This window comes from Corylus avellana, chromosome 8, assembly GCF_965113065.1.
Source record: "Corylus avellana chromosome 8, dhCorAvel1.hap1.2, whole genome shotgun sequence".
Classification (NCBI taxonomy): domain Eukaryota; kingdom Viridiplantae; phylum Streptophyta; class Magnoliopsida; order Fagales; family Betulaceae; genus Corylus; species Corylus avellana.
In genome coordinates, this window is record NC_142497.1 from 7,291,598 (window position 1) to 7,319,551 (window position 27,954).

The 27,954-nt window shown below is 37.6% G+C and overlaps 2 protein-coding genes and 1 pseudogene across 4 annotated transcripts; 1 reads left to right on the top strand and 2 right to left on the bottom strand.

The window, feature by feature from the left end:
- The first annotated feature begins 1,386 nt into the window (after positions 1-1,386).
- LOC132162846 (pheophorbide a oxygenase, chloroplastic-like) lies at positions 1,387-11,808 on the top strand (annotated as a pseudogene). The gene is made up of 8 exons (XR_015912929.1): positions 1,387-1,514; positions 4,492-4,949; positions 5,319-5,556; positions 5,712-5,837; positions 7,943-8,084; positions 9,578-9,737; positions 10,780-11,058; positions 11,338-11,808. The product of XR_015912929.1 is annotated as a pheophorbide a oxygenase, chloroplastic-like (transcript).
- Positions 11,809-16,347: 4,539 nt separating this feature from the next.
- On the bottom strand, positions 16,348-22,103 carry LOC132164629 (proteasome subunit beta type-6). 2 transcript variants are annotated; one of them, XM_059575168.2, is made up of 9 exons: positions 21,955-22,103; positions 19,800-19,966; positions 19,393-19,469; positions 18,890-18,945; positions 18,311-18,383; positions 17,913-18,024; positions 17,183-17,256; positions 17,022-17,096; positions 16,348-16,742 (listed from the first exon to the last, which is right to left on the bottom strand). In XM_059575168.2, exons 2-9 carry the CDS (start codon positions 19,909-19,911, stop codon positions 16,611-16,613), a joined length of 711 nt encoding a protein of 236 aa, XP_059431151.1. In that variant the 5' UTR covers positions 19,912-19,966; positions 21,955-22,103; the 3' UTR covers positions 16,348-16,610. The 2 variants fall into 2 exon arrangements, with proteins under 2 accessions (XP_059431151.1, XP_059431150.1); XM_059575167.2 differs by having other exon boundaries at positions 19,800-19,982.
- A 2,305-nt stretch (positions 22,104-24,408) lies between these two features.
- On the bottom strand, positions 24,409-27,693 carry LOC132163193 (Pentatricopeptide repeat (PPR) superfamily protein). The gene has a single exon (XM_059573378.2). It carries the CDS (start codon positions 27,462-27,464, stop codon positions 24,816-24,818), a length of 2,649 nt encoding a protein of 882 aa, XP_059429361.2. The 5' UTR covers positions 27,465-27,693; the 3' UTR covers positions 24,409-24,815.
- Positions 27,694-27,954: the final 261 nt, after the last annotated feature.

Consider the following 27,954-nt stretch of genomic DNA (forward strand, 5'->3'; position numbering starts at 1 on the left):
AAAAAATATGAAAGAATTCGGTGTCATGTGATTACAACAAGCAGAATCAATATACCAAGAGGAATTACCTAGTGTGGTGGACATGGCGGTATTAAGATTGGACTTAGATAAAACCTGATGAATGAGAGCTTCGATTTCTGCAGGAAAAAGAGTACTGGGTTGGGGTGCAATATCGGTGTAAGGCATATCTGATGTATCAGTATGAGTGACCGCAGCAGCCTTATGACTAGGAGCTCGATGATTCCCACGAGAAAGTCTTTTCCTGCATTCACTATATCTGTGGCCAAACTTCTAACAATAGTGGCACTGGATGTTCCGATTGGATGAGGAAGACCCGGCAGGAATAGAATTAGGAGCACGCGCATTGCGGGATGCAGTGACCATGACCATCTCAGAGGTGTGTAACTTCATAGTAGAGAATCGAGTCTCTTCTTAAACAAGTTCACTAAGAGCACTTTCCAAAGATGGCAGTGGTGAGCGGTGAAGAAGAGAAGCTCGAGTATGCTCAAACTCATCTCGAATTGCAGCAAGAAACTCGGCTAGGCGCATGCTATCGCGAAAAGCGATGTACTCAGAGGCATCAACCTTATCCCTCCACTTTGGCTGACATAGTGCTAATTGATTCCAAAGACAAGTCATTTGTGAATAAAAATCAGTAATACTCTGGCCTGGTTCCTGGCGTATGTGATGGAGCTTGGTCACAATCTGAAACCGCTGAGCAAGATCAGTAGTGCTGTAGCGCTGAGCTAACATGTCCCAAACATCTTTGGCATTGTCAAGATTGCCAAATGTCATGCTGATGAAGACAACACAAGTGTTGGAGAACCAAGAAATAATCCTGTAATGGATACTTTTCCATGTGCGGAGGCGGGTAGAGAAAGCCGCAGCAGGTTCCTCTTTTCCAGCAAGAGGCTTAGATTCTTCACCAGAAACATACTCCCAGAGACAATGTCCTTTGAGCCACCTACTCATATTTTGAGACCAAGCCGGGTAATTGGAGCCATCGAGAATGGTAGGAATAGGTTGGGTAATATATTTGGTGTTTGGGATAGTGGTAGGAGGTACGGCCATTTTTTTTTTTTTTTTCGGGATATAATCCGTTTTTTTCGGGATATAATCCGGTGTGGTTGGGTGTAGGATAGGTTCTGTGAGCCTGGTGAGAGAGTTGAATCTAGTGTGGCTGAGTGTATGATAGGGGATATGAGCTTGTTTTAAAGGGTTAGGATTTGGTGTGGCTGAGTATATAATAAGGAATATAGGCTTGGTTAAAAGGCTGAGATCTGGTGTGGAAAGGGGGCGGCACGTGACGGCTCTGGGTGGCGCGTGCTTCAGCTGGTTCGACAGATCGGCAGCCTCCGATCACGAATCTGTGATTCGTTTCTGAAAATGGTTGAGTTGAGAGGGGCGGCGTGTGGTGGCCGGAAACAGCACGTGGCGGTGTTCAAAATTCCACAGAAAGTTGTGGCGGCGCGTGGCGGCGCGTGGGGACTCCTGGTGGCGCGTTCTTTCGGCAGGTCAGTAGATCGGCAGCCTCCGATCTGGATTCTGGCGGAATTTTCTGAGAACGGCTGACTAGGGCGGCGCGTGAGGCGCGTGAATAGTGACACAGAAACTTCAAGCGGCGCGTGAGAGCGCGTTGAACTTCAGAACGTTGATCTGATAACTCCACAAGATATATCGGACCTTTTTGAGCCTGTTGGTATAATAATTATACCAAAACAAGATCGAAAAAGCTTTTGAACGGACTGACTTCCTACTTCTCTAGACAAGGCCAAAACTTGGCTCTGATACCATGTTAAAATAACTAAAGAAGACTAGAGAATATAGGGATAAACTGAATATTGTATTTCTGTATATTTAGAACTGTATACAATGAGGCCTATTTATAGTTGAATAAGGCCAGACAGAATAGGAAATACAATCACGAAATTAATGTACAATATTACAGAATAATATCAATGTATATACAGGGAAAATATATCAAATCAGCAATTATGGTGATTATCAGAATATAATCAGAATATATTCTGATTATATTCTAACATGGACCAAGGAGGTCTCTTCAATTTACTACTGCTGTTTAAATGAGTGGGCTTAAGATTTATGCTCATGACCCAGCATTATCTTTGAATATGCAATTGACTGGTGTATGATTTTTCCTTTGTATTATGTATGAGATAGAGCATCTGATATAGATTTTATGCTTCAATTAGAACACAGAATAAATTTTGTTTTTCTCCCAAAGAGGGATAAATAAAGGTTCAAGCACTCAATAGGGCTTGGCTGATTGGGTGCTGCAATGTTGTTCCATGTTCCTGCTAGAAAGAAAAGTTTGGCGCTGCATATGATCTCTTTCTCTCACTGGAGAAGCGAAAAAAAAAAAAAATGGGTGAAAAATCTTATGCCGTTGTCACTTTGATAAATTTAGCGTGAAGCCATTCATGATTCCAGATTGGAGCCAAACAAAATCTAATCTCAACCTAGTTTGGAGAAAATTTGTGTCTGAAGAAGCATTGTTAAGAATCCAAAAAGAGGATAAAATTATGGTAAAAAGCCTTGAAAATGCCATAGGTGAGGTAGGCTTGTAGAGTGTTAAGATTGTTGAAATGCCACACCAACGTTAAATAAGACTTGAAATTGTTGAAATGCCACACCAACGTTAAATAAGACTTGAAATTGAAATTGCTTTTAGCCAAGAGAGATATCTAGCCAGCTCTACTGCAAACAGTATATCAAACAAGACGGATTTGGGCATATAGATTCAAATTCTAGTTTGCTTGGTTTTTTCCTGTTTTTTTCTTTGAGCGGCAACAGTTTCTGCAATCGAGCTTGTACAAAATTTACATTTCCTAACTTCTGCATGTGGATGTGGTCAAATAAATTAAATAACGACTAGAAAAATGCTATTCAGCATTTTTTAACTATTTTTAGTTGACGTGGCATGTTCAATTCATCATTAGATTTTTTTTTTTTTAAATTAAATTAGTCTAAAAGTGAATTGAGCATGTCACGTCAGCTGAAATATAACATATTTCTAACGACTTTGCCGATATGCCACAACGCTAGTGGACTATTACATAACAAGGCGAAATCACTAACACATTACATCAACCCCTTGGCAGGCAATTTGTAATTTAATTGATCTTTCCGGTAGTTGCTTGCAAGTTACATCCCTCAAAATTGTGGAGGTCATTTTTCTGCCAAAAAAATAATTTCTTACAATACCTGAAAATCAGCCAATGAGACTTTTTTTTTTTTTTTTGATTCAGCCAATGAGACTTGGACAACTATTAAATCCTCCAAGAAAACTTTTCCCTCCGGAAATTGCGGTCGAGCTCTATTAGGCCGTGCAGTGGCCACGTGTTACGTTCAGCTTATAGATTCATCAACACGAAAAAAAAGTCAGAACATTCAATGATGCCCATGGCGTGTGTGTAAAATGGCTGGAAAATAAATAGGTAACTATTTATCTTATATGTGTAAATATTCTTTATTACTCCCGATAAAATTTTAAAAGAATCCAATGGGTAATGGCAGTGCTACCCTTGGCCTCTGCTTAGGGGGGTGTAAACGAGCTAAGTTTGAGTGAGCTTTTCTTGTTCAGACTTGATTCCTTTAAATTTTACTCGAGTTCGAGCTCAAGGGCGAGCCAAAAAAATCAAGCTTGAGCTAATAATAAATCGAGCCGAACCAGCTCGCGAGCTGACTCTTATATTTAATGTTTTTGTTTTTTTTTAAAAAAAAAAAATTTAACTTCAAGTACTCTTAAACGGCTTAAGAAGTTAGTTTGCATATGAGTATTTACTTAACTTGGCTAGTCGAGTATGGAGCCTGAGTTAATACAGCAATGCATTTAGTTTCAAAAAGAGAGGATATGCATCCTTTTATAGATAAGCAAACTTGGAGATTAATGTTTTCTTAACAATGTGGGACAAGTTAACAGGTTGCATTTAGACTGCATTGGGACAACGCCCCCTACAAAAAACTATTTTTTCAACGTCTCTCTCTCAATCCCCCTCACCAGTCACAGTGCATCTTCCACCTGAACTCTCATTTCCCACTCTCTCACTCTCGCTCATCAAACAGGTAGTAATAGTGTTTGGGTCTGTATGATTCTTCAATAGTTTATGCCTTTTGCAATCTCCATCAATAGTTTCTACTTGATTCTTCTTCCTTTCGTTTGGGTCTTCTCTAATTGAATCGAGATCTTTTTTAATGATTGCTCTCTCTCTCTTTGATCACGAAGGGTTTAGAATTTTTCATTCTCTAACACTTGAATATAAATGCAATTTTAAGATTTTAATAATTATGAGATTTATAATTAATTATGTATTACTTAGTTTATATATATATATATATATATATATATATATATATACACACGAGCTTATACGAGCTTGCTCACGAGCTTAGTCGAGTCGAGCCGAGCTTGCTTCATTTAATATTCGAGCTAGGATTTATGTTCATGAAGTGCTTCATTTAATATTCGAGTCGAGTACGAGCCGAGCCCGAGCTTGCTCGTGAGCCCTACGGCCCTGCTTCTACTTCAATTGTTACATTGTCACCGAGCAATAAAGCTCTCAAGACCACTACCACCCTTCCCTTCATCTCCGCCAATACCCCAACCCTCTTTTCAAGAAAATCACCCTGTAGAAATCTTTCTCTTCCACGTGTAGCTGCTCCTCCAGCCACACCAACATCTTACGAGAATCAAAAAGAAGAAGAAGAAGAAGATGTGGATGAGCACGGTGAGGAAAGTTCGTCAAGTTCCAAGTTCTCTTGGAGGGATCACTGGTACCCAGTTTCGTTGATTGAAGATTTGGACCCTAGCCTCCCAACCCCAACCCCATTTCAGCTTTTGGGTCGAGATCTTGTGCTCTGGTTCGACAGGTCTGCCAGTGAATGGGTTGCTTTCGACGACAAATGCCCCCACCACCTCGCCCCCCCTTATCTGTAACTTTTTTTTTTTTTCTGACTTCCTTAATTTTTACGCTCCAATTGAAGTCGGGATCTCTTTGTTTGCTAAGAAAAGTGAGGAAAAGAAAAATGATGTTTTGAAGCTCACCCTTTATTCGGTTGTTGACAAAGGAATGAATAAAATAAATAAATAATTAGTTAGCTAAACAGGCGCCTAAAATATATTTATATTTTCAGTTGTTTTGGTTTCTAGAGGAAATCGTGCTTGATTGGGTCCCGAAGTAATATAATATGTAAAGTTCAGTGCAACGATTTCATGAATTCTTGTAAAATTTCCACAACTGAGTGAGGAATTGGGTTCTTGGAGCGTTTTATGATCCTAATGAGTTCATATGGTTCACAGGAAGGGCGGATTGATGAAGGCGGCAACTTGCAGTGTTCATACCATGGCTGGTCATTTGATGGGCGCGGATCTTGTGTTAGGATCCCTCGGGCTTCACCTGAAGGTCCTGAAGCTCGTGCTCTTCAGTCTCCGAGAGCGTGCGCTACAAGGCTTCCTACAATGCAGTCTCAAGGCCTGCTCTTCGTTTGGCCTGATGAGAATGGCTTGAAAAGAGCTCGTGCTACCAAGCCTCCCAGGTCATTGATTCACTTTATAGCTACAATTTCTTTATAATATTTTATGTTGATCTAATCATTGAAGTTGATGATAGGGGTTCATAATGATATCTTAGAAGTTGTTGGATATAATTCATCGCAATGAATATTTTGATAAACTTATGATGTCAATGTAGGCTGCCTGATGAATTTGATAAACCTGAGTTTTCATCGGTGACGATTCAGCGGGATCTGTTCTATGGCTATGATACCCTCATTGAGAATGTCTCTGATGCTTCCCACATTGATTTTGCTCATCACAAGGTATATACTTGACCAATTTTAACAATCAATTTTTAATTGAATAAAATATTTTTTTTTAAGAGAATTGTTACACTTACAAACAAATTTTACAAACAATCCTTACAAACTGTCGTGGCAAAAGAAAAAGATAAAAACATTTTGGGACCCGCTGCCCGTGACTGCCCATGAGAGAGCACGCGGGTCTACGCCAGACCCACGCCTGGGTCTGGTCGAACCCAGGCTGCCAATCGACGCCCCAGCATCGCCAATCTGCGACGTGGTTCGCACTCCATGATCGCCAACCATTTTTTCTTTTCTTCCCTTTCTCCTCTCTCACTCTCGCTCACCACCATGGCACCGTAGAACCAAGGTAAGGATTTTGGGGTGATTTTTTTAGATGGGTGTCGATTTAGTTTGATGGGTGTTGATGCACGATTTTCACGTACAACAGTCTTCGAATAGTGTGATTTTTGTTTTTTGTGGTGTCTCTAATCTTAAGTTCCTATAAAATAGTAAGAGCGTTAAAGGGGTCCCAGCTTGGTGCCGAAAACTCTCCGATACTTAAGTCAGTGATGTATTTCACACTAAGAACTTAAGTAGGAAAGAATTTAGAGATTCAGAGATTGAGAAAAAACCCGCTGAAAACAATATGTAGCTCCCTTTTATAAGGGTTTAGAAGTAGCAGGTGTTATAACTGATTTTTACCGAGGATCCAGGAAGTGCCACATGAGTGAAGTGATTCGTGGTTTGATGACACGTGGTGATGACTGTTGATTTGAGGCCACGTTTATTATTCCACTTGAAAGGGTCACGTGTGTTGTTGAGGATGGGTCAGTGGGGAAAATATGACCCAACAATGGGCAAGGATTTTGTGGTGTGATTTTGAAACAGAAGAAAGCAAGCCAAGCAAAAATGCAGAAGAACAAATGCAGAGGAAACCCAGTGGCAATTTTGGGGAAGATGAACCAGAGAAAGAAAAAGAGGGAGAGAGATAAAAGACGAAACTGGCCGAATTGCTGATCATCATCCCTTTCGTAAATCATAGTTGCTGATCATCATCCCTTTTCCTTCTGGTTTTCTCCAAACTCTGCGTCAACCCCATCTCTTCTGTCTTCATCACATACATCCAAATCCCAGATGAATTCAACAGCCACCAAATTCTCGCCCTTCCCAAAAACCTTGCCATTTTCTTACCTCGAAATGCTCCACTGCTACTTCAACACTATAAAGAAGAAAAAATGTAAAAACCTTGCCATCTGACTCTCTGGTTTTGGATAGTGAGAAGGGAGAGCTCGTGAAAGCTCCGGCGAGAGTAGGGAAGAAAGGTGTCGGAGGAGAAGACCTTGGCGGCTTTGAAGAGTCACAGCGAGGCGGAGAGGAGGAGAAGATATGGCAGCCTAGTCCCCTCCACTGACAAGGCCGTCTGGCCACGGCCCGCCTGGGTCCGGCCAGACCCACGGCGGGTCTGGCCACGACCCCACGCTGGGTCTGGCCAGACCCAGGCGTGGGTCTGGCCTAGACCTGCGTGGTCTCTCACGGGCAGTTAAGGGCAGCTGGTCCCAAAAATTTTTTGTCCTTTTCATTTGCCACGTCGGTTTGTAAGGGTTGTTTGTAAAATTCGTTCGTAAGTGTAGCAATTCTCTAAATCAATTGGTATATTGTTGTAAGTTGTATGTGCCTGTGGTAAATACTTCATTGGTATACTGTTGTAAGTTGTATGTGCCTGTCGTAAATACGTCTTATGCTCATTAGTCTGAGTTAAAGTTGACTTTGTATATATGTTGGATTTTTGCTTTTCTTACTTGGTCACTTTGTGCTTTTCTTCTTGGTCAATGGTTCATGAGTTTTTAAAAATACAAGCACTTCTATGGTCGGCCATCTTCTTCGACAGGAATATTGTAGGGGAACTTGTTAGATAAGGAATGGTGGTAATGTTTGCTCTTGTTATGTTGGATAACTTCTTTTTTATTTTATTGGTAGATTTACTCATACACGCAAGGGAACTTGGACCCTAGACATCATCCACCACTCCATTCTTATGGCAGGTGGAGGTGCCATTTGGCCTAAAGGCCATTGGCTATAATGAAGGACTTTCCATGTTGCTTAAAGGATAAGTTGCTCTACGGGTTACAGGTAGGAGAGATAGAGCCAAGCCTTTGCCTTTTAAGTTAAGAGTCTAGAGGTCATTGGGGCTTTGCTGGAGAGACGACTGATGGGAACCCACGGATCACTGGTAAGTTTGTTGCACCTTGTTATCATATCAATAAGTAAGTTCATCAGTATCACTTAAGCAGTCAAAGCTGCGTAGATCTTGGATGTGACTACATACTTCTCGCACTAGATTGTGTTTGTTTGTGTGATACTAACAGAATCTCATGCACATCAATCTTGCATGTCGTCGCTTAGGAATCTTGAGCAGCTTCTTAGATTCATTATACAAGTTTTAATTAAGCATCACTAACATGTATTTGGGAAAAGAAATATGTGAGCTGATCTAGTAAGCTTGGAGTTTCTGTTTTTCTCATAACTCCTTCAAAGTTCTATTAATTCTAAATTATTCTTCTATAAATTATAATTATACTATAGGATTTATGTAATTGCAAAAGAGCACATTATTCTACCAGAAGCCTCTAAATAGACTCTTTTTGTGAGTATCCATACATGGGATAAGGTACTTTTATTTACTGTCAACTTTATCCAATTATATCTTAATCCTTTAGTCTCAATTTAATAACATAATCAACGTGAAAACTCCTATCAAAAAAATGAATCTTTAAGAGTATTTACTTTTGTAAAAATTTGATAAAATTAACAAGTTTGGACTTAAATGATCAATTCCATTAAATCACCTTAAGGAGATATCTATGTCTCTTTATCGAAACAAGTATTCCAACAATCCTCAATGTTAGTTATTCAATATACCGAGATAGACTATGCAAGATTTCACTCGCCGGTAATTCGAAGCAATTGGAACTTAGTATTTGAGCTCATTATTTTCTTAAAATTGAGAGCCCTTGCGTGAAAAATGTATTCAAGTGACAATAATTTACAGAATACATTCTAATTGTGGTTCAGTTCAATGCTTTCTAAATGCACTAATATACTACTAGAAGTTTCCACATCAATGACCAAAATAAGTCATTCTATCACATAATAGTTAATATATTATACCCTTATCAGATAAAATGTCTAAATCTATCTGACCATGAGCTCAATTTTGAAATTTATGAAGAATTTGTAGTCTAGATCTTGTATGCATGAGTTACTCTCAATACACCTAAACTACATACAATATAATTTGGGGACTTCAATTTATCTTACAAATTATAACTGTTCAACTAAAATATTAGGATTCTCTAAATAAAACAGTTTTTCTAAATAACATCAAGTTCGAGATTGGCTTGGGGCACTGGTTGTAACACCTATAGGCTACAAAACAAGAGATAGCCTGGAAGTCAATCCCAGGTCCTGGCGTCAAGGGCATAGAAGCTAAGCCAAGTGGAACCTTCTGTTTGAGATCAATATGAGATGCACTTGAGGAATTTTTACACTCTGTCGTGTATCCCTCATTCGTTACCTCATGAAAAGTCTATCTAGAGGACTAAGTTGCTCTGACACCTAGTCAAGTTATAATATAGTTTCTTGTCCTATTGAAATCAGTTTCCCGGGATGTCATTTTCCCGTCCTAGATTCTAGAGAATTGTTATTTTTATTTTACACATATCTGAATCCTAACGATCTTTGCATTGATTTTTTACAGAATAGAAATAGACACAAAGCTTCCTATAGTTGGTGATAAAAAATGGATAATATTGATTTGTACCTTCAGTGTGCCAAAGGCACCTGGGAAGACCCGATCTATTGCTTGTAGTGCTAGAAACTTCTTCCAGTTCACAATGCCAGGGCCTGCCTGGTGGCAGGTAAGAACTCTTTGAGCAGTCTTCTTATGTAACTTATAATTTGACTGCAGTAAGATGTGTTTTTCTGATGATTTCACTCTTTAGTTATGATCTAACTATAGCTATTTTCTCATCTAAATTATGATAATTGCTTTAGATACGTTTTGGCAAACTTGGTATGTTTCATCATGTCGTCTTCGAAAAAAAATTAAATCTCGCAGGTTCTTGTATTATAGTTGCTTGTTGTGGGATAGACACCGCCTTTCAATCAGGTCAATTTTGAATGATAAGATATTGCTAACATTATTCGGGAAGTGACTCTAGAGCTCTGCTTCCATATTATGAGGTTTAAATTGATAAATTTGTCCTTTACTCCATCTAAAATGCTGACCAAGAATAATTTTCTTTATAAGATGAAGGGGTTGCTGATAGAATTTCCTTACTCTTGACAGATGAATTTCCTTACTTCTTTAGCTCTAGCTTTTATAAGGATGTGCAAGCTTAGTTAAAAAAAATTAAATTAAAATTAAAGGATGTGTAGGTGAAGTATGGTATGGTTTGCTTGATAAATAGCTTCGTGATTGCCTCCCAATAGTTGAGATTAAAAGGTTGCAGTTGTTTGTTTGTTGCATGAAATCATTACTTAGTCAGGATCTTTTGGTGCTAACCATATGAGGTTTAGATCCACCATTATATTTCTAGAAGCCAAATATCCATGCACCCACATACATCTACACTCACCCACACGCACATGCCATTGTGTACATAGAAGCGAATTTGTGTTGGGATGTGTAGTTCTTGAGATTTAGTAAGTTTATACATCTGCATTAAAATTCAAAGCAGCTCATCTTACTTTTCTTTCATTCCCCATTTTTTGCTTATTTTTCAAGTTCAAGTTTTCCATGTACGTTATTAACGAAAATCTCCATTTGTTTAATCACTGAATAATGCTAAATCTTGCACTTAAAAGGGAGTTTGAAATCAAAATCTGATTTTTACGTTTCCTTTATGAACGATTTTATCCTTATATCTTGAGTTCCTCTCATGTATGTGGTGGTGTTAGGTGGTTCCTAGATGGCTTGAACATTGGGCTTCAAATAAGGTGTATGATGGCGACATGATTGTCCTTCAGGGTCAAGAGAAGGTCTTTCTTTCAAAGACAATGGAGGGTTCCTCTGATGTTAATAAGCAGTATAAAAACATCACATTTACACCTACCCAAGCCGATCGCCTTGTCTTGGCATTTCGAAATTGGCTTACGCAACACGGCAACAGCCAGCCTGAGTGGTTTGGCATGAACAACCAACAACCTGTGCCATCAACGGTTCTATCAAAACGTCAGGTGTGAAAAGCTTATTGTCACTGACCCTCTTGCATTTCCCCCTTTGTTTTTTTGAGATCCTAGGAACAATAAAATAGACATGTTTCTGAAAGTACATCAAATAGTTTCAAAACATACACACACAAATACATATATGCATTTGTATGTATTATATGTTTTATAATGTCCCCTTAATCTCACCAATAAAAAGAATATCGTAACATATGTCAGCACACATCCTACATGATACATTGATGTTATTACTGATTTGTTAGTTTCTGTTTTCATCTTGTTGCGTAGATGTTGGATAGATTCGAGCAGCACACTCTCAAGTGTTCATCGTGTAGAAGAGCTTATACATCATTCCAGGCATCGCAAAAGTTTCTAATTGGTGCAACAGTACTTTTCTGTGCGTCAGCCTGGATTCCTTCCGATATGCAATTACGGATTTTCTTGGCTGGGCTTGCACTTCTTAGTGCTGGCTTGGCTTTTGCTTTGCACGAGCTACAAAAGAACTTTGTGTTCGTTGATTATGTGCATGCTGAAATTGATTAGAAAGAAAGAGACATGATGTTTGGGCAGTGGCTGAAACAATAGGCATTAGAAACTACTTTTGAATCAATCTTTGTCCAAAAGTAGAGAATTTAAACAGAATATATGCCCAAAATTGTATAGAGAACTTATATTAATTGGTCATGATACATATTATTGCACGTGCAAAAGCTGTTTATTGATGTGTTTGAAGCATTAATAATGGTGTTACAACTTACAGAGTACTAGTTATCACTAGTTTGATTGATATATAATAAAGTAGCAGGAGGTTTGGGACATCTTGGTGGACCAATTGGGTTGCAAGGGGCTCCGTTCTTAAAATTACAAATACATTGACTGAAAGGAATTCCTCCACCAACAGGGCGGCAGAATGCCGAGATTATCCCGACACCCCAGTAACAAGGACGACTTGTCTCCATGCACGCATTCTTATCGGGACAACCACCACCAATCACAGCTAGTTCACAATTGGCATTCGCCGTTGGAACCATAGTTTTCGCTGCAAATTAATTAATACCAACAAAACAAATTAAAAAAGAAAAAAAAATGATGCATGGGTGCACCCTCTCTCCCTTAGTCAAGCATATGTAAACGTCATAAAGGGTTTGAGAGGAAGACCAACTATGGGTACTCTATCTGAGCATGGTCATAGTAGCATCTATCCATTGGGAACCAATGACATGAGGGCCATAGACAATGAAAAACCGCATGTATTTTTTCAGTGAGACCCAAGATGACTAACATTGATCAGGCTTATGTGGAGATTCTTATTGCAGGATCCGAATCCGCACACTAGTACGTCAGGTTTTTTGAACATATAATACACCTAAGACGAATAGGAGTAGAAGCAAGTAGAAAGAAGCACATAACTCGGGCATCTTTGTACTTCACAAGTCACAATTGCAAAAAGAGAGATTGATCGAATGGATATTGGCTTTACTGCATGCATGCGGTTGGGTATTTATAAGTAGTGAAGAGTCATGAATGCTTGATGTTCAAATTCGTGGATTGTGTTTCCTTAATGGGATTGCCCCTTTTATCTGTAAAATCTAAATTAAATGCAAGGAGGATCCACATTCTTTGAATTCTTTTTTTTTTTTTTTTACATTTCCGTACAAGAGGGGAAGGGGATTCGAACTAGTGACCTCCACTTCACTAAGTATGATCCTAGCCGATTGAGCTATCTCTTGGAGACATTCTTTGAATTCTTGATACAACTTTAATTACTGGCAGAATTCTTGTAACCTTAATCATCAATTCTTAATTAAATTATTCTATCATAAAGTTGTTCTAAAAAGTTAGGAGGGTCTTGATAATAACTTAATATGCGTATTAATATGCTGACTCATATCTAATTTGAATATGTCATACTTAATCCACCATAGATTTTTTTTTTTTTTTTTTTTTAGAAATGATTTGTGTCAATAATTTGTCCGTATTTCTTCCATATTCTCTTACAAATTCAATAGATCAACCATTAGATTTGTGGGGTCTACTATTGACTTATGCGAGTCCACAAATCTAATGGTTGATTTGTAAGATGAGATAGAAAAAATATGGGCAAAATATTGACCCTAATCATTTCTCTCTCTTTTTTTTTTTTTTTAAATAATAATAATAATAATTATTATTATTATTATTATTATTATTATTTTGTTTAAGATTGATCTAATGATGAATTGAGCATGACACGTCAGCTGAAAATAATAAGAGAATGTTGAGAGAATGGCTAAATACCATATCTCTCATGGGATTGCCCTTGGAAATCCAGAATTTATTATGAATTAAAAAAGGTCATGACCAAGAACTGAAGTGCTTTTAATTCTTGTATCTATTGCTTATGGTCTATCGCACGTGCATTTGTCTCCAAAAGAGGGTTTTCCTTTCAAAGGTGGACAGAAATTTCTTCCAAATCAATGAATGTCTCTAAAGACAACAAAAAGACAAAATTACATTAATTTTTTTTAAAAAAATAAATTTATTATTAGTTTCAAACTGTTTGCTAATAGGCATAGGCATTAGAAACTACTTTTGAATCAATCTTTGTCCAAAAGTTGAGAATTTAAACAGAATATAAGTCCAAAATTGTATAGAGAACTTATATTAATTGGTCATGAAATATATATTATTGCACGTTCAAAAGCTGTTTATTGATATATTTGAAGCATTAATAATGGTGTTACAAAGTACTAGTTATCACTAGTTTGATTGATATACAATAGAGTAGCAGGAGGCTTGGGACATTTTGGTGGACCAACTGGGGGGCAAGGGGCTCCTTTCTTAAAACTACAAACACATTGATCGTATGGAATTCCTCCACCAGCCGGGCGGCAGAACGCTGAGATTACCCCGATACCCCGGTAACAAGGCTGACATGTCAGCATGCACTCATCCTTATTAGGACAACCACCACCGATCACCGTCAGCTCACAATTGGCGTTTGCCGTTGGAACCATAGTTTTCACTGAAAATTAATTAATATCAACAAAAAAAAAAAAAAAAAAAAAAAAGGAAAGAAAAAAAATGATGAATGCATGCATTCTCATGCCTTCCGTTAAGCACACATAAAGGGTATGAAAGAACGACCAACTATGGATACTATGGGCATGGTCATAGTATCATCTACTTTTTGGAAACCAATGACACAAGAGGTCTAGACGGTGGAAAATCGCAGGTATTCTCTCAAGTCTCGCTGAGCTATAGCTTTACCAAGAGATCAGTGAGACTTAAGACGACTAACATTAATCAGGCTTATGTGAGCATTCTTATTGCGGAATTCAAAATATACGAATTTTTCGGAACATATATACCTGAGATGAATACGAGTAGAAGCAAGTAAATGGAAGCACATAACTTGGCCATCTTTGTCCTTCACAAATTACACTGCAAAAAGAGAGATAGATTGAGAGGATATTGGCTTTGTTGCATGCATGCAATTGAGTATTTATAAGTAGTGAAGAGACTATTGATAAGAATGAATCATGCATGTTTGATATTCAAGTTGGTGGATTTTGTTTCCTTAATGGGATTAATTGCCCCCTAATATTTGTAAAATCTAAAATGCAGAGGAGGATCCACATTCTTTGAATTCCCAATTCGACTTTAATTACTGGCGGAATTCTTGCAACCCTACTCATTAATTCCTAATTAAATTATTCAGTTTTTTTTTTTTAATTTTAATTTTTTTTTTTAACGTTGATTATTTTTTAAGAAAAATTATTAATACTTATTTAGTTAATTAATTGTATCTAACACGCTACCAAGATCTTCTAAAATTTTGAACTATTTTACCATGTCAAATCCCAATAATTTTTTCAAATTTAATAGCATTTTTTCTCCAAGAGCTAGCTCAATCAGCTAGGACCACGCCTAAAGAAGCAGAGGTCATTAGTTCGAATCCCCCACCTCCTTCTTGTGTGGACATGTCAAAAAAAAAAAAAAATAATCATATATGGCAAACTTTCAACCATTCAATTTGAAAACAGTAGTTGGGATTTAAATAAATTTGAATTCATAAATTAGGACTAAGATCCTCTAGAATTCTTAAAGTATTCTACTAGGGGAAGGTAAATTTCTTAAAGTATTCTATTTTACATGGGTTTGAGGATATTTCTTCCAAATGGGTTTAAAGGATAGTTTACATGGGTTGGATAATTGATAGGCATGTTCCTTTACTGAGATCAGATATGTTATTTAGCATTTTTCCATCATTCTTAGTTGACGTGGCATACTCAATTTACCATTGATTTTTTTTTTTTAATGTTTAATTAAGATTGATCTAGTGATAGATTGAGCATGACACGTCAGCTGAAAATAATAGGCGAGTATTGGAAGCATGCTAAATACCATATCTCTTATGGGATTGCCCTTGGAAATCCAGAATTTGTTAGGAACTAAAAAAGATTGCGATCAAGAATTTAAGTGCATCTATTTATTAGAAGAAAAAAAATTATAGATAAAATGATTAAGGATTTAAAAGATTATTGTAAATTTAATGTCATAAGAGACATGTTACACATCATTCTCTCAACTATCTCCATATAGTTGAATTGGTGAATCTACCATTGAAATTTTGTTAGACCTGCATGAGTCCACAAATCTAATTGTAAATTCATTAAATTTGTAAAAAGAGATGGTTAAAAGATAGTTCAGAGAATAATGTGTAGCATGTCTCCACTTTATAACTTTCATTACTGAATATGTAGCCCAAAAGTCACATATATAGATAGTTAGACCCTTGACTTGGAAGGTACAATACTCATGGGCTAGAGGCCACCACTCAGATTATGTATGTGTCACTCATTAAAATAATTATAAACGTATAAGTATATAAAAAATATAAAAAATAAAAACTTGGAACGGAGAGTGGTCGATCCACCCCTTTGGCCAAATTGATGGTTCGGCCACCCCAAAAATATAAACTTGGGAAAAACTGGTGAATATATTTCTTTTATATATAACTAAATAACTAACATACATGTCTCAATTATAAACAAGAGCACCTAGAAAATCTACCAGACGCAAGTCTCACAATGTTAATCATACAATGTTACAACAAAATCAATTCAATCAAGTCATATTTGTAATGCATTGGCTTTACTTTAGTGGTTTTTTCTGACTTATTCCCAACACAAAATAAAACCTATTTTCATAGTACATGCACATAATTTATTTTTATTTTCCTAGTATTCCCAGATGAATATAGCAATCAAACCCAAAAGATTGAATGTGCAAAGGAGAGAATATGACACTCCACAATAGCAACCAACTTAAACCCATTTGTGATTTTCTGTACGCGCCAAATACCAGAAAATATTTTCCAATAAATCATTTTTCTGGAAAATATTTTCTGCTGAAAGCATTTTCCAGAGCCTTAGATTGAATCAGAAATATATCCACCAACATATGGTATATGAACTGTTCTCCAAGACAAAAGATTTCAATCCTGTTCCTGTCTATAAGACAGAGATTGCAGCAAAAAGAAATAAATAGTGTAGCTATCAACATTGAGATCCTCCACATCAAATGTTCATTGGCTCAGGACTAGAAGCGTTGAGTATGTCCAAGAGTGAATTCTGCGGCTCCAATTCCTCGTGCCACAATGAAAGTTTGTCCCCAGGGTAGAAGTTTCTTGTCACTCCCTCAGAATTTATCTGCATCAAAAGTTTTTCAGTCAATTTATGAGCATGTGCAAAGTGTAATTGGCATTTCTTAGGTGAGAAATATTAGGAGTACTAACTCTTTTAACAAAAGCTTATTAAACTGATGTGAAACTTATTCATTGGTACTTGTTATATTTCTCTTAATTAATTGTTTTGTTTTTCTCCAATGAATCAGCTACACATCAGTTTAATAAGCATCTGCTAATAAAAGAGTTAGTACCCCTAGTATTTATCTTCTTAGTTACTATGAGAGTCCAATATAAATCTTACAATGACAGTACGAACAACACCACCACTAGCACCATCTCGAGCAATGGCAAGGGAAACTGCCTTCACCACTAGTTGCTGCAGTAAAGCAAAAAAGTTTGATTTATTCCAAGGAAGGCAGCAACTGATTTTGCATTTGCATACATCAAGGGTCATCTACATACCTCAGCTTCATCCTTGGTCATTCCTTCCTTCCATGCCTGATCGAAAAATCCATACAAGTAACTAGAGCCAGATCCTGTGGAAGTGGAACACAAAGCATGTCAAACTGAATGCCATACTCAAGCAAACATATTGCATTCAAGTTGCTACTGAAGATTACATCATAAAGAAAGCTTTCCAAATACACATTATAAAAGCACTGCACATTTGAATGCTTAGCATGTAATTGGAGAACAACAACTGGCCCGCCTAAGATACAAGCTAAATCCCCATTTAATTGAATAATTTGTAATTTTCATCTAAGTAATTTCTGTCTGCCAATAGAAAAAAACTCCATATGACCGTCAGCTCTATTGAAAATACATATAGTAGTAAAAGATTGCCAGATGGCAGTTAATGCAAAATCTTAGGCGGCCCTTACTACACAAGGATGTTGAATGTAACATACAACAAAAAATTGAATGTGAAGCTTGCCTGAATCTTACAATATGTTTTTAAAAAAATAAAGTTTATATCTAATCATATGTGATTTTTATTTTAAAAACATTTTCAATAAAAGTTTATCAAACACATTATTAAAGGGGGAAAAAGAAGAAGAAGAGGAACCTATTTTCTATATTTTTGTCTTAGAAACAAGTTTTTGAAAATAAAAAGCAGAAGACTTCCCAAACAAGCCATAAGTGTGCAAGGGTATATATGCAAATCATTTACTGAAACAGAAGTAAACCATACCTCCAATCGCAAAAGGCTGCTCTATTATTGTTCCACCAAGAGGAATTCCATAAATTTTACCACCTTCATACTTGTCCCACCCACCAACGATTAGACCAGTTTGTAACATGTTCTGCCAAGCCCAAATATCATGATAAAGCCAACATAGTTAGATCCTATTCTTCTCCAACAAAGGTTTTTTTTTTTTTTTTTTTTTTTAATAATAAAAAAAACTGTCAAAATCAACTCTATGTAGATCCTCAATGCACTGTAAAACACGATTAAATTTATGAGGTACAAGAAGAAAACCAAAATAGTCAACTATGAGCAAGCAATTTTTTTTTTTTTTATATATTAATCTGTCCAAAGCAAGAAAGCAATCATATCAAACAAAGCAAACTAAAGCAGTAACCCCAGACCTTGTTACTATAGGATATTAGCCTGACAAGATTTGCAGCAACCTTGACGGTTGCAGGCTGCCCTAACTGTATCCTGTAAACAAAGATAATTGATCAAAAAGCTGTCAGTACATTGAAACTTGAAAAAATTGACTTAGATGGCAATGACATCAACCAAACAGAGTAAGGGTCTTGAAGTTATTGCCAAATGAGGTTAAAAAAAACTACGCCAACTTTATCAAGCTCATAATTTTAATACAACTACATCAAATATTAATAAAATGAATTATGGATGACTCCTAAAAATTAAATTAATAACATGATTTAGAACCAAACCATTTAATAGAAGAAAAATAAACACAAAGAAAGCACCACAAAGGGCAGACACTCTAAATGATGGAGGGGTTAACTAAACTTGTGAAAAACAAAAGAATAAAAAGAAATTAAACAAGACACATAAGGAAGCAAACTCCAACATGTAGGACAGGAAAAAATATCACAGCCACCTGTTTAAAGTTTCCCAATCCAAGAGATCCAAACTGCCAAACTAATCATACAATCAAAATGGTCAAGGAAACAACCAGGAACAAAAGCACTTACGTGTGTTGATGAAGGAAGTAGCGCACATAGTCCGAAACAATCTGTGAATCTGCAGCCTGAAAAGGAAGACATGTTAATAATGCATGGAAGCAGAGGATTAATCATGCACTAGAGGCTTAGCATTTATCTCTTATTTCACTATTAAATGATAAAATTCATCATTTACTACCACTTTAAGATTATCTCAAGCCAATGGCTTAGCATTTACAGTTCGCCATATTTAACACAATCCTTAATTTATTAAATATGTAGAACCCAAAATTGTCAAACACACACATAAAGTAATCAAAGCCTTCATATGCTCATCAAAATGTGTGGGCAACATAAGTGAAAAGAACAACATCGAAACCAACATATAACCAAATGATGATTATGAATAACAAGTCATCGATCAAGAATATTAGAATTAGAGCATTACAACCATCACCACATGACAGGAAGGCAACCAAAAAAGGAAAAGATTAGGAACCACAAGGAATGTGAGTTGTGAGAAAGTATAGTACCGATCCGGAGCGGCAAACATAGACATTATCAGTTAGCTGTGTAATCTTGTCCGACGCACGGTTAGCAACATACACTCCTACCAAAACAACAATGAGATCGAATCAACCATAAAGCACCACTGTTACAATAAGAGAAAATTCCTTCAATTTTCTAAAATTCAATCAATCTATTGACCACCAATGTATACAACAGGTGTATTTTTGTAACAATACTTGACAAAACTTATAGAAAAAAAAAAAAAAAAAAAAGAAGAAAAAGAAAAGAAAGAAAAAAGAGTTTCATGTTATACTTCTAATGAATAGATTGACTAACAAAAGGAACTAATCTAGGGTTTGTTTTTTGGAAAAAGACAAGAAAATTTTGATTTCTTGGTAACCAAACACAAATAGAAGAAAATCGAAAATACCAGTGCTTGTCCGAGAGTCGGCCCCGAGAACAACACCTCCATTGTAAGTGACGCCGATGATGGTCGTGCCCATGGAGTGAGGAGCGCTTAGATTAACTTCTTTAAGATCCATGTCCCAAATATTACTGGAAAAAAAACCCTTATACCGTAGAAGATCGATGGAAGACCTGTGCGTGTAGGTACCTAGAAGGTATTGTCTATGAGGGTAAAATTAATGTGTTTATGCTAATAAAAACTCAATACATTACTTATTCATAATCAAAGATTACAGAATCCCACATGGTTTAAGACCACTAGCCTGTGCAAACATAACCATAGATGTATGGTGTTTATTTGAAGAAGCCTGTAGGATATGCAAGAAATACAATAAAGATTATAAACCATCTAGCTGAGATAAATGCTTTTACTAGCAGGAAAATCAACCACGGCTTACATATTTACTGGTATAGCCTAAGAGCAATATATAATATATCATGTTTAATTGGGCTAGTGTTCAACAAGGTCCCGTGGTTTAATGCACATTCCACAAATGTCTAGAGTCACACTACCCCATGAAATTCTTACCACTCCATAAACAAATTAAGATATAGATTAATCTAAATCACCATAGTTTACACGCATTTGAAATTCGAAAATGATTTTTTCACTTATTTTTTTACCATAGTTTAAATAAAAATGTTATATATAGTTGTAGGAAAAAATCAATGAATTTAATATTTTCTGGAAAAAAAAAAAACAAAAAAACAAAAAAAAGCAAAACAAAACAAAACAAAAACAAACAAACAAAATAGAAGAATTATTTTTCGGTGGGAAATCAGCTTAAGGTAGTTGATAGGTCCATCTTTTCCTTGATTTTACTGGGAATAGGATTCTCTCCGTCTCGAATGAAATCTGCATAACTGTTATTACTATCAGGGATGTAAATGTCACCAATACCCTAAGAAGCTCTGAAAATCGTGTACACAGTCAAGTGTTCCCATAACACATGCACACACACATACGGACATGAATCCAACCCATACCCTAAGAAGCTCTGAAAGTCATGTACACTCTCACAAGTGTTCCCATAACACATGCACATACACATATGGATGTGAATGCAAAAGCCTTATTCCTTGTTTTTTCTTTCTTTCTTTTTTTCAGGGGCACATCTTAATATATAGTGATTTTCATACCACGGGCCCCAAGAGAAATAAAAGTGGATAACATATTAACATCAAGGCGATTTCTAGCAATATATATTTCTAGTAAATAGGGATTAATTCTTAGGGCTCTTTTATAAGGCGATTACTAGCAAGCTGTTATTAATCTGATGTTTAATTAAGTTTGTAATCCCTGATAGTGTAACTGTAATTAAATAAAATTGGTTTTATGTATAGGATAAAATCAATGTGTTTAAGATTGATAAAAGAGATGCAAGGATAGTTGTAGGATAAAACCTGTGAAACAAACCCTTATACAGTGCTAGTGCTCTAACACCCAAGATACAATCAATGTAAGAAAAGCATGAATAATAGACCAACCAAAGCTTATATTTCTTAACAAATCTAGAATACATTATGAATAAAGAACCGATTTCAGGACTGCAAACATTTTATAGACAAATCCATTAGGGCTCTTTTCATTGCATATAACAAGTTCATCTTCCAGTATCTCATCTTTTCCTCCCAAACTAGCACTACCTATGACTTCTTGCAACATCATAGACGCTTCTAATTCCATCCTAAAAATGCATCGAGCAACTCATGTAATGAGCACATTTGCATTGATCAGGTAAAAGAATCTAAACTAGAGATAAATGATTGAATGGAATCATTCCACCCATCCCAAATGCACGGAAACAAAATCAGAAGGTAACACAGTCCATGTTCACAATACCAGGCAATGCCCACCTGAACGACTCAATCTTTCATGCGAAAGAAACTCAATACCAAGCTGCAAAAAATGAATCTTTGAAGCAGCAAAAGAATACCCATCTGAAAAAATCAAATCTTTGCCAAAAACAAAAATTGAAATTTTCCATACAAAAGTTGTTGCCGGTGTAGCTGAAGTGCAAATCATCGATAAAAGACCTGGGGTCCTTGAATTCTATATTCTATATTTGCACAGAGAGAGAGAGAGAGAGAGAGAGAGAGAGAGAGAGAGAGAGTGGTACCGAATCAAGTGACCGATGAGTTGGCTGGGGGTCGGAGGTCGGCGACGAAGCTGGAACCGGCGCCGAGGTATCGGTGGTGAGGCGCTTGGCTGGAGGTCGGATTGATTTGGGTGAATCCAAAATCGTCCGATGTATTATTTCAAGTTTACTTGTGCCTTTAGAATTCCTTAAGCCAGGAGACGGGTTGGGTTGAAGGTGGGCTTGGGCCTTTGGGTCAGTATTAATGGGCCTCCACAAGGTAGTTGCATCGTATTGTGTTAATGGGCCATTTGTATCTAAGTCCCTGCAAGTTATGGGCCTATAGATTTTTATGTTTTACGTAATGCTTTCAACTTTTTTTTTTTTTTTTAATTTAAAAATAATAATAATGTTATTTAATAAATTGCTTTCGATGTTGTACTTTTCTCATACATTTGATTTTTTTTTTTTTTTCCCTATTCAAACAGGAAAAAGGGAAAAAGAAAATTACAATGTTTGAACATATGAAGGCTTTTGATTACTTTCTACGTGTGTTTGTGTGTTGGACAGCTTTGGGTTCTACATGTTAATAAATTAAGGATTGTGGTGTACATATGGCAAACTCTAAATGCTAAGACATAGGATGGAGATACTCTAACTACTAATTGTCTCAAAAGTTTTAAGTTTATAAAAAATTATAAATTTAATCATTTAATTACTATTTTAACGCTCCTTTTTATGGGCTCAATCATTTAATTAATATTTTGAAGTGGCACTCTAACCATTTATGTAAAAAACTCAAGATGAAAATTGGGTGTAAGGACCTATTTGCATTTTTTGATTACCACATGGAGTTCATATATATATATATATATATATATATATATATATATATATATATATATATATATATATATATCTTAGGGGGAAATGCAAAATTAATCGTAATGGTTTCATCTATTTGCAATTAGCTCCCTATGGTTTAGAGAGACAGAGACAGAGAGAGTTTTTTTTTATAAGAACATCAACAAAAGATTACAACAAACAACAAAGGGTTGGGCAACCCAATAATAGGCCTCAAAACGACAACATCAGAATTAGAGGTAAACAAAAATTAAAAGGAAATGCATCAAATTCATGATGCGGCCCTATTGCTTCTTGGTACAATGACCAAAAAACCTTGCCACCAATTAAGGTGGTTTGAAAAGGTGCACCAATGAGGGTGCAACCAAGAGAACAGTTGCAGCAAGCCCGAAGGAGAGCCACAGCCACAGAACAAACACTGATGAGAATCGAATCAAAGCCTACGGAAGAGAAAGCCAACCGCTTGACGATCCGCAACCAGATCGAGAGAACACCAAAGATGGTGGTAAGGGCATCTAAAGCCCTAAAATTACAAGAGAAAGTAAATACAGAAATAAAACAAGAACTAAACCCACAAAACAACGACGCCAACAGAAGAGGAGACGGTAGCGGAATCATGGCTAGTGTACACTCACTTGCGTGTGAAGACCACGCGCCGGTAGTGGCAACCAGGAGACTAGAAACCACTGTTGGAATCCAGGAGAAGTGGCGGTGTAGAGATACGCGTAGTAGGAGAAGCACCACGCGTCGGTGTGTGACCGACACGCACGAGTGAGTGAGATCCACTCGCTGGCACGTGCACCTCACATTCCGGCTTGTGGAGGTTCGATGGAGGAGCGGCTAGCATCTACAGACGCAGAAGACCACGGGGATCAAGGAGAGGTGGCGTGTGATAGACTAGGACTGGCAGAGGGACACAAATCTAGTTTCGAAAAATTTGATTTGGAAACCTTGACAGTGCATAACACGGTGGAGGGGGGAGGCCAGTGAAGACTGTAAAGAGGGTTTAGTTCTATGGGATATGATCTCCGAAGAGATAGATGGGGTTGTTTGGTAAAGGGCTTGGGGTCTCCTTTGTTACTATTCATCACCATTTCCCAACAAAATTAACATTAAAACATTCTAACTTTTTCACTTTTTATATCACATCATTCACTTTTTATTATTATTCAAATAAAAAAATCACTACAAAACAAAAAGGTTTTACTTTTCCATACCACTTTTTTACTTTTTTTAAACCAAACATTCTTACTTTTTCTTTTTTTCTTTCATATCAACAACAGTGTTTAAGCCAACTCCGAAAAGACAGATAAGGTCTCCGGAGAGACAGATAGAGCCTCAAGAGAGGCATGGGAAGCTAGAGAGAACTCTAGCAAGCTTTGGACCTCTAGGGAGGCAGAAAAAGAGGGGAATAGGAAGGATAGGAGAGGGGGAGAGAGATGGGTGGGTGAGGAGGAGAAGGTAGGAAGCATGAAGTTGCTTCCCACCTCCCATGGCAGCCAATGGAGAAGTTTCTGAGAAGGGTTTTCAGAGAGAGAGGGATTTTTTTGTCTGAGGATGGGTTTTTTCATATACAATTCCTGTGTTTGTTTTAGAGAGAGAGTTTTAAATGAACTCAAACAAGCTTATACAAGTTTCGTTTGCGAGTCTAAATCGAGCAAAACCGAACTTATACGAATTTGGCTCATTTAACTTTCAAACCGAAATTATTATTCAACTCATTTATTAGATAAACCAAGCTCGAGTCAAGCTTACCCAAGCTAAGCTTAAGCTATGTATGAACAATACAGCTCATTACACCCTTAGACTTTGGTACATTTTGCCAAATGAATAGCATTTGAGTTGCATATCAAAGAAACCAGCTTGAATGAAAATCTAGTACAAAGTGAAAAAAGAAGAAACCCTAAAAAAAACTTACATAATTTTGCCTTACAAAAGAATGTATTGTAAAATTTTAACTAGTGACATCATAATGAAGTTTTAATTTTAAAGCAACAAAAAAAAAGAAAAAAGGCAAAGTTGTTAGACGAAAATACTCACTAAATGAATTGCTGGATTCGCTCGGATGGTTCAAACCCTCTTCTGAACATCTCTTCTACCCACCTCTTAGCCTGAGCTCTCCTCCCATGTTTAAAAAAGCCATGCACTAAGGTTTCATAAGTCCATTGATTAGGTTCATACCCTCTCTGACACATTCGATCGAACAACTCACAGGCAAGGTCCATCTCCCTCATGCTTAGCCTTCTCAACAACATGTTGTATGTGTATATGTCAAGCGGGAAGCACTTCTCAATCACTTCTTCCAAGTTGTCAATGTCTTGGCTAACTCTAACTTGGCCAGAAAATGCACCAATCAGCAGCCCAAGAATTGAAGTACGAGAAGATTTATCACTCTGCAACTCCCTCCAACGAGCCCAAGTGTCATAAAGCTCTCGGCTCTTCAAAGAGTGCAGCAAGAGTACATTGCCGATAAAAGAAGTTATCTGACGCCCAACTTTCTCCAATTCATCAATAAGACTTATCACCGTATCATACTCTCCACTTGAGCACAACAGCTTTATGAGATACTCGTAAGATTCGGTGCTTGGAACCACGCCATTGTCCCTCGTTTCCCTCATGAAATCCAATGCAATATTCAACTTGTTCACTTTGCAGAGACCAACAATCATGGAATTGGTTAGTTTTCTCCCAATGTTTCTTCTCTGGCGCAAATCAGTAAAGAAATTCAAAGCATCGGAAATTCTTTCACTCCTTAAATAACTCTGCAGCATAAGAATGTCAGAACTCAGATTGGGCTTAATCCCACTTCTCCGCATCATCTCAAATACTTCTCTAGCCAGCTCAGGCTTTTTGGCATGCCCAGCTCCATCAATAAAGAAGTTGTAAATCCGGCAATCGGGTTCGTGTTGAGACAACTGCATCTCCAACAATTTAATAAACTGCTTTTCCGGATTATCCATATCACACAGACAACGAATAACAGCTCTGAACAAGGCTCGAGTCGGAGCGTGACCCTTTTCTTGCATCTCAATTAGAAGCCTAGCTGCAATGTCTCCCCTGTTCGACTTGTTAAAACTGTGTATCAAGTTAAAGTAAGTATTCCTTTTACTAACTTTATTTATTCTGTTGAGCTCCCCATGTATCAAATACCCATCTTCTACCCTCCTAGCCCTACATAAAGCAGATATAAACTTATCGTATGTGGAAGTGCTTGGCATAAAATTCTTCCCCAAGGCAACAAGGACCAAGTCCTTCATCTTATCAACCTTTCCTTGTCTGCACAAAGCATCTGCAAGTATAGAAAACGTTCTTCTAACAGGGAAATAACCTTGGTCAATAGAATTCTTCAACACAGAAAAGGCTTCATCAATGCTTCCATTACCACACAGAGTATTTATCAAATAGTTATAAGCCATCCTATTAGGAGAGAGGGCGAATTCAGACCTCAAATTGTACACCTTAAGCGCAACATCCACCATCCCAGCTTTACAAAAAAAACACAATGCAGCATTCATGGTGACCTTGTCAGGGCATATCTCACCCTCCTTCATTTCCATCAGCAAATCGAAAACCTCCTCAAGCCGGTTCTCCCTCAAAAGCCGACATATCAAAACATTGTACCGGAAAACTTCAGGAACATACCCTTCCAATGACTTCTTCTTCCGCAGGAAGTCCAGAGCTTCACTCAACCTCCCAGCCTGAGCAAGATCCCTTATCCACACTCCATAAGCTTGCTCCATTGGCACCATCCCCAACTCCTGAAACTCCTCCACCAACTTCCCTGCTTTCTCGAACATATTATTCTTACAAAATGCATCCACGAGCACGCTCACTACATGGCCATTTGTGTCCCGCCCTTGACTCACCAACCCACGAAAGAAAGCCTCAGCCTTGTCTAACCGATTCTGCTTCCAGTAACACTTGATCGTAATCGAATGCGTAATCTCATTCTCGAAACCCCTCATCTGAATCTGCTTAAGAATGACCTCAACCGCGTCGAAACATCTCTCCTCCACCAAAGCATTCAAAAGCACGTGATAAGCAAAAGAATCCAAGTCAAGACCTTGAAACCGCATTTTACCAAACAGTTGGAGCGCAACCTCGGGCTTTCCCGCAACAGCATAACCCATCACCAGAGTGTCGTGGAAACGAACCCTGTGAAGGTAGCGCTGCCTCCTGTAGTTGTCGAGGAAGTCCAGCATGAGGGACATGAGCTCAGCCTTGGAGAGGATCTTCAAGATGGCGTTGAAGGTGGCGCGGGTGTGGTGGAAGCCAGGCTGGCGGCCCGCCCAGTCGAAGAACTTGAGGCAGGCGAGCACGTCTTTGCCGTAGCTCAGAACCTCCAACACGAGTTCCTCGGAGAGGCGCGGCGCGAGGTGTGAGAGAGCGAGGTCGGCGGCGCGGCGCGAGGCCCAGTCGTCGTCGACCTCGGTGCCTAAGATGGCAAAGATTTGATCCAAATGGGCGTTGTTGCGTTGCTTGAACCAGTCCTTGAAGGAGGAAACCAAAAGATCGGAGGAAGAACGTATGAACGTGTTGCTGCTGGTCGAGGTCGAGGAAAACGATGCTGCGTAGTAATACAAGTGGGGATGGAGGGACAAGGAAGAGGATGTTGGAGAGGTGGAGATTAGGATGAGAATTGGAGAGAGCAAGGCTCTAGATTTTGCTACATGTTTCAGTGAAGGCATTATTGGGGATTTCGGATTTGGATTGAGATTTCGAACCAGGAAGTTGTAGAGGAATTGGTATTATTGTTATTATTATTATTATTATTAATTTTTGTTGTTGTTGTTAATAAATAATAAGCTTGGTTTGCTTGATCGTCTTCTTCCTCATGAGGCGCAGAGGAAGAAGAAGAAGACAGTGATCCTGATACTGATGACAACCAGATGGGCATCCAAAATGTGATGAAATATGGTCAGAGGGGAGGAAGACACACACGATTATGAACAATCACGCACGGGCGGCGATTCGGGTTTAGTGTCGGGATGACGAGAATAGCTAAATTTTAATTTGATTTATTTAATTAAATAGGTTGAATTTTTTTTTCTTTTTTTTTTAATTTGTTGATTTTGTGTTAGATTTTATTTTAACGACTTTTCATTGATACAACACGACCTGTGAACCCGACAAAAGTTATAGGGTTTGGGTTTGATCTTAAACATATATGGGTTATAA